This window comes from Montipora foliosa, chromosome 11 (assembly GCF_036669935.1).
Source record: "Montipora foliosa isolate CH-2021 chromosome 11, ASM3666993v2, whole genome shotgun sequence".
NCBI lineage: Eukaryota > Metazoa > Cnidaria > Anthozoa > Scleractinia > Acroporidae > Montipora > Montipora foliosa.
Genome location: NC_090879.1, coordinates 17,629,910 through 17,637,409, shown reverse-complemented (window position 1 = coordinate 17,637,409; position 7,500 = coordinate 17,629,910). Strand labels below are relative to the sequence as shown.

General features: G+C 41.0%; 1 protein-coding gene across 3 annotated transcripts in view; it reads right to left on the bottom strand.

Moving 5' to 3' along the window:
• LOC137976535 (solute carrier family 22 member 15-like) overlaps positions 1 to 7,500 on the bottom strand; it is a 30,560-nt gene that overhangs the window by 6,512 nt on the left and 16,548 nt on the right. For all 3 annotated transcript variants that reach the window (XM_068823910.1, XM_068823909.1, XM_068823908.1), the window contains exons 5-9: positions 6,161 to 6,441; positions 5,026 to 5,271; positions 4,174 to 4,308; positions 3,487 to 3,566; positions 1,555 to 1,663 (exon numbers count right to left, since the gene is read on the bottom strand). In XM_068823910.1, the coding sequence (XP_068680011.1) occupies positions 1,555 to 1,663; positions 3,487 to 3,566; positions 4,174 to 4,308; positions 5,026 to 5,271; positions 6,161 to 6,441 (851 nt within the window). The remainder of the gene's footprint in view (positions 1 to 1,554; positions 1,664 to 3,486; positions 3,567 to 4,173; positions 4,309 to 5,025; positions 5,272 to 6,160; positions 6,442 to 7,500) is intronic.

Genomic DNA, 7,500 nt, shown 5'->3' with positions numbered 1-7,500 from the left:
CATTTTTAATAATATACATGAAGAAAATTCCTCAAGAGGACTGCAGTTTTCAGGTAAAACAGTGCAGTAAAGAGGAAATGTAGTACAAAAAGAAGTTAATTCGGTGCAAAAAGAGGTAACTAACATTTGATTGGTCAATAATAAAAGATACTCACAAATAGCCAATCAAGAGCAACCCCTTTTAATAAACACAAACCTGCTTTATTTATAAAAGGAATACCAATGAAAGACGAGCTGAACTTTAAGCAAGAATTTTGAGATGTCAAACTATTGTTCTAAGAAATCATCAAAACTTGAAAATAGTAAAATTACTGCCGTTCTTTCTTTCATTGTTCAAAGCGGAGTTAAAGCTTCAGAATTGTAATGTCAGCAAAAAAGACTTGAGCAAATATTTCCTTCGGGCTGTCCAATTTTATACAAGTAAACTAACTAAAAAAAAGTTCCATCAAAAGATCTCTGCAGTTGCGAAGTTCAGTTGAAAGTCTTCCCGGATATCGCTGCGACGAAAAGGCACCCTGGACATCTAATACTGATGGCTGTTTTTGGCTTTTGGCTGTTGACATTTGAATGTTCCATTTCAGTTTCTATTTATTCTGGTTTCAGTTTTTATTTTTGGTGGTTTACGCGACACCAACACCAAGTCACACTACTCAACTTCCTGTCAAGCTAAACCATCTCAAGCTCCTTTAAGTTATCCAACGCACATTCGACCATTTAATGTTATGCAAAAGCGTTTGATTTTTCGCTGAATTGTTTGACGCAATGCTGAATGCTTCACTTTAAGCTGCACACGGTTTCGTAACAATTTGGAAGGGCTTTTGTTGAAGGTCTTAACGCCTAACGATGAAGAAGCAGCTTCTTCTAAAAACATACCCAATTCAAGATTTAAGTGCACAAACCATACCCTATTTCAGACCAAAACGGCTAAAAAACCATACCCTTTGGGGCCGCACATACCTATATAGCCCACATAAGGGAGTACCCCTGGGGGGAGGGGATTTGACATTTTTACCATGTGCTATTTCCCGCAATCTTGTGTCACTTGATATTCTTCCCCACTATTATTCGACACAAAACCGAGCTATTTCACACATCGTTACGCCATTTGATGTTGGGTTATACTATAATCCATTATATTGTGTTGTTTGAACGATGAGAGCAAGCTAGTTTGACTGCGTCAATTGGTTTTCTTCTATACTATATAATGCAAAGGACAGCTGGATTTTTCGCATTTTAACTTGACCGTTTTACCATTTCATGTCCCGTTTCGACATTCGTTGCAGCGCTATTCCGTTTTCGCTTTGGCTGGATTGTTTACGTTTATCCTATACTATTGTAGCAAAGATTTGCTGAACCATTTGTACTTTATCTGAATAAATTGTAAGGTATCTGTGCTTCCTCGCAAGCGACACTTTGATTTGTCTGAACTATTTCAAAATCTTCAAACTCTATGAAGCGTCATGACCGTTCGCAGAATGTTCATACCAACCAGTGTGTTTAGGGTGTTTATCACCCATAACTCCACATGTTGAAAATAAGAAACCTTTTCTGTACCTGATTGAGGTCGGATACAGCTCACTGACGTACAGCCACATGACGCTGAATGTTAAACTGATGAGAAATCGTCCAATTATAGCCAACGCCGTGCTGACCACCTGTTTGTCTGTAAATTGAAGGAAAGACTTTCAGTTATGCAAAAGGAAAGTGTCTACATAATAATGAGCCACTTTATCACCTTACAAAGGAGAAAAGTAATTGTTGTAATTTCTTGTTTGAGAGGAAAATGACCGGGCCCGCTTAAAAGCAATTCTTGAAAGTTAAATCTGCTTATTCTGAGAAACTGATTTTTGACTGACATGTTTTCAAGATTCGAAAAATTCAAAGTAACTGCCAAGTGTCATGAGTTGAAACGTTTCGTTTTGAATAAGATACAAGGCTTTTCATGTCGCCTAAAGAGGTTCGGGACTTTCGAGAAGCGGCCCCATGGGCGCAAACACTAAATCACGCTATAGGTAGGGGAAGGTCACGGTTCTCTTCACTGAAATCTCAACATTTGATTGGATTTGATTGTGTCTTCCAATGAATGCTCCAATGCATACTCAATTTGAAGTCAAAGCGAGTACAATAGGCCAGTTTCGTATTCTAACAGTTAGACTGGATCTAGCATGAAATGGAGGCTAATGAGAGGAAATTAATTTGCATTTGAAAAGATTTGCCCGCGTTAGCCTCCATTTCATGCTAGATCCAGTCCAGCCGTGAGAATTTGAAAACGGTCTATTACCACGGTTATGGATAAGCCAAAAGATTTAATGAAGAAAAATTATCTAGTCCAACGAGGGGAATAAGTGGGGCTTTGTCGTTTAAAACAAAAATTGATTGGAAAGGAGTTTCTTCCTACTTTTTTGACGGGAAAGTGGAGATGAAATGTCGTTCCAAAAGTGTCTCTTTTACTCCCGTGTTGGTGTACAAACCCTGTAATGTGGAGGATTTCCACTTCTACTAGTTTGACCCCGTTCAGACTAGGTGCCGCGGAATGGACGTTGTTCAGACACCCAGTTCTAACAACGCAATGATTTCTTCCTTCGCCCACTTTGCACCGGCCACCATTATCGTGACTGTATCGCAGGGAAGCATGGGAAAAAGCGCGGGAAGTGACGAAAGCGTGATCAGACAAGTTCCCGTTCCAGGGAACGGTGGGTGCCCGAGTACTACTACCCTTAGAGGTAGTAGGGACCTTTAGCAAAGACAACGGGAACGGTAACGAGAACGTCATCTCAAAATATAAATTCGCGTTATTGTAACCACTTCCGACTATTTCAAGCTTTTTAACATGACAATGGTGTGTCAGTCTCTGAAGAATGAAACCGCTAAGAGTCACACCTTATTTAGGGCAGAAAATGAAAATTTACCTCCAGGTGCTGACGTCCTCCATAAAGCCTCAAATTTGGCTATTCTACGTTGTTTTGCTGACGACGGCAAAGAAATGGACAAAAACGAAAAACGCACGTGCAGAGCGAGCAAAGCTATTGTTTTTGCACACTAAATATGCAAATTTGAGACGTTCTCGTTGCCGTCGACGTTATCTTTGCTAAAGCTCCCTACTGACCGCTCCCGGGCGTGGTGCTAAAATGTTTGCTCAGGCACCAGCAAAACGCTATGTTCAGACTGGTGCCCGTTCCCGAGAACCGGGCACGGGAACCTTGTCTGAACTGGGCCTTATTTGCTCTTGGACTCTTCATTGTGTTTGTGCTTTTTTGGGGAGATCCTCAGACCAGCAGAGATTGATCGGTCGAAGAGAATGGCTTCAAGCCATGGCAGACGTCCAAAGCTGATGTTCCAGTCATCGACGAGGCAAATCCATTTGGTCGTTGACCATAAGAGAAACCAGATACAGAACAAGAGAGGAAGAGATAGAAAAAATTTCGTGACTGATGACGATACACTTAAATCCTTCATTATTTTGGCGTCGTTCTATGGCCCACTTACTCTTCGGTACTGCGACAACAGCTAAGCATGCAACACCCCCGACAATCATGAAAATGCAGCATGGAATACGACGGCCAAATCTATGATATAAAGAAAGCGTGAAGTGTAAGATTTTCCAACATTACGTGTATTAGCTTTAAAAGACGAGGAGGAGAGTTCTCTCCCTAGAATCCAACATTCCTTGGATGACAGAAACGGGAATACCCTACCCTCTTACCGAGCAGGGGTCGAAACTACGACCTGCCGATTACTAACTGGGTTCTTTAACATCCCACAAGGAAGATATTTGTGAGACGCGGCCTACGGTTTATAGTCCTTATCCGAGAAGACTTGAAAGTCTAACCACTTCAAGACGTCATTACAAAGGCAGTACGATCTCTCCAACGTGGGTTCCCGGTGCTCAACCAACTGAGCCACCGGTGCGCAGTAACATTTCTTTCAGTACAATAGCAGTTCTTAATTCCAAAGTACAAGCACAAATTCATTTAAGATATACATGAAAACCTGTAAAGGTATGCGGACACTATTTCCAAACAGAAAGCCTAACGATACTTGAATACACAATATGATAAGTAACCGAAAGGAAAATCCGCATTACAGAATTCTTGGTGATTGAACAAAAAACGGAAGGGGTCCAAATGAGGTTGTTCACAACATACTAGAATATCCTCAAGCGAATAATCTTACTTTTGTATCGTTATCCACCCTAAAAATACGCCAACTGCATCACCGCCATACGTCCACAGTACATTCATGTATGGATTTCCCGCCAAATCAGATAAGTTGAATAAAAATCCATAAATCACCATGCATTGAACCATCCTGGCGAGAAAATTCAGTGGCAGTTCATCACTAAAGCTCGCACTTCAAATATATGCATTTCTTACAGTATCTCTTTACTGAACAAAACTACCAACGCACTTTTCCTCCAAATACAAATCGCAAACATGTTGAGACCGCCCTCACATCCCCGCCCATTCAGCGTTACCAGCTCATTTAAACAGAGTCCTAAAAGACGCTCAGGTAAAATAAGAAATAAATGAGTGCACAAAACTGCCTCCTTATAGCTTGACTATATTTCAGAGATTACGATCGTCCAAACGAATGACAAATCCAAAATACACGGGGCCTGGTATAAGCGTTACAAAGTGTCCCCTTAACCATATGGTCAACTGCAACATTAGTTGTGTTCTCAAATACAAGCAATAAATGTCACTTACAGTCTCCTTTCTCGAGTTGTAAAGAGATAGCTAACCCTTGGACTCTAAGGGACTCCTCTTATGTTTGTCAAAATTTGACGAATATCGGATTAGGTACATTAATGAAGATGAGAAATACAATTTAACCGCAACTCACCAGACATTAACAGTACATTAGTGGCATGAACGAAAAAACATGACTTCCGAACACTTGCACAAGTTTAAACTAAACGTCACATTGAGTCAGTGTTTTTAGCTTGCCAAGCGCGACCCTTTCAATCAATATAAAACACGCGACTGATATAATAGCGATCAAAACACTTCAAAGACAATGTCGTACCAACAGAACCAGAAGATGATAGTCCTTTTCCGCAAGCGCGGTGTGCGTACAAGGTCAATAGGCGAATATCTCGATTTCTTTCCTTCTTCGCCGGTTTGTCCCAGTTGACAATGTTCCAATGCACTTTTTAACCACCCAGATAGGTTAACAGATCTTGAGGAGTTGTCACAAAATTTGGTCAAAACTCGAGCGGCTTCGTCTGTGCGACCTTGTGCAACAAGCCATCTGGGCGATTCGGGCACGAACCTGCAATGCAACAAAGGTTCACTGTCATTTGGTTATCCTACTTTAAATCTCACAAAATGACCGATAAAGCTACAAAGTGATCGCCGAAGGACACTGATGCTTTTTAACTTCAGCAGGAAGAAGAAAAACTGATAGATACAATAGTGTGTATCAAATCTTCTAAGCCCCTAAAAACTTGTCTTCTATTGCGCCTAAACCTTTGTTTTAAAAAATACAATAATACAATACATACTTAATTGACCGCTCCCCATAGGGGCTTTTCAGGGCCAATGAAACACAACGAAACGACAGAACAGAACAACAACAACTGTTAAGAATCCCAACTGGCTGGAGGCAAACCAGTTGGCTATTTACAAGTGCGGCTGGGAAGTTGAACCAAGGACTACCAGGAACAAATTCAACGAGTGGTCAGAGCGGGTCTTGAACCCGGGATCTCCGGATATCAAGGCAAGCGCCCTAACCACTGGGCCACACTGCCTCTTAATGCACACTGCCTTATGTTTGTCAAAATTTGACGAACATCGAATTAGGTATATTAATGAAGGTGAGAAATACAATTTAACCGCAACTCACCAGACATTAACAGTACATTAGTGCCATGAACGAAAAAACATGACTTAAAGTACACACAACACCATTACCCCTCCTTTGTGGCCTCTTTTTTACCCAGGGGTATTTTATTTTGGCTAAACAATAGTAAGTTCTACATCTAGGCTGCAGGGGCATCTTCCTGCATTTGTTTCTTTTAACAGTCATGGGAAATATCATTAGTACATACCGCACCGATATCTCAAGGGCCTTCTTCTTCTCTAATATTTGGATCGATAAGTAAACGAAAATTATTTCGAAGCAAAGCGAGGGTGTGTAAAAGGGTAAGCTGCAAGCTTACCTCCAAAGGAAAATAAGCAAGACTGGAGGGCAGCTGATGATAAGGAGCAATGTTCGCCATTCCCTGATGTAGTAAGCTAGCAATGCCAAGCCAAGATTTCCTATTACCCAAAATAACGCTGAGGTTTGTGCCACTAAAGTGCGGTAACTTGCTCCTACGATTTCCAATGTATACACATATTGAGCGTACATTAAACCCGTCAATGAGGCCGCGGTAGCGACACGAAGCACCGTAAACAGGATCAAGGAGTGCGTGTAAGCCGCACCAATGCTGAAAACAAACTGGAGGAAAAAGACCTCTACAATTACAAATTTATCCAAAACAACATCCAATTGTCACAATAAGTGCGATCAATCAATCCAACTTCGAAGCAATTTCAAGCAACTTATTCAAAACGCGTCAAAAATTTAACTTTGCTTTGCTTCTCATTGGTTGAAAATCCGGCGGGATCGCGCTATCACTTTTTCCACACTTTTCTCGCAGCAATGTGTACTGGTGCCTGCACACCGGAAGATGCTTACTCGTGGGAAGCTAGGTTCAGTGGTTACTGCGCTCGACTTACATGTGCACGCGCGGGGTTCGAATCCCGCTTTGACCACTGCGGGGCTGGAATGGTCTTCAGTGGTCCCGAATTCGGATTTATCATGCATTGTGAATAGGCAACTGGTTGTCTCCTGCCACTTCGGATTTCAACATTTGAGAGACTTAAGGACGGTGCCTACTAATTCAAAGGTATTTTTGCCCCGGTTTATGATTACGCGGGAAATGTAGACCTTTACAAGTGTTATTGAAATTGAAAAAGAAAATTGGGTGTAACCACGCATTTTTCAAAGATAGTTTATGAACAATATTTGTAAACAGCTTTAAAATACAAAGCCACGTATGCCGTTCTTTCTCGAATTGAAGCTTAATTATCACTGAAAAATGCATGGTTACCCCCAATTTTCTTTTTGGATATCAATAGTACTTACTAAGATCTACTTTCAATGCATTATTTTAAACCGCGCAAAAATATCCCTGTATTAGTAAGCATCACCGATAGGAAATCCGAGTATCTCGAGATGCGCAGAACGTATGCGCAATAACAATAGTAGGCTCCGTCCTTAATTTAACCCGTTGAATCTTAGGAGTGATCGATATGTAAATTCTCCTCACAATTTCAATGATTTGTCATTCAGACAGGTATTGAGGATGAAGATAATTATCAGCTTTATTACATTCATATAGAAATCACTGGTGATCCTTATTATTATTTTTATTTTTTTTATTAACTTTGCCAGTCAAGCTGGCAGAGCGCCACAACAGCTTGCGCCAATTACTGTGTACCGGTGCGCGGTGAT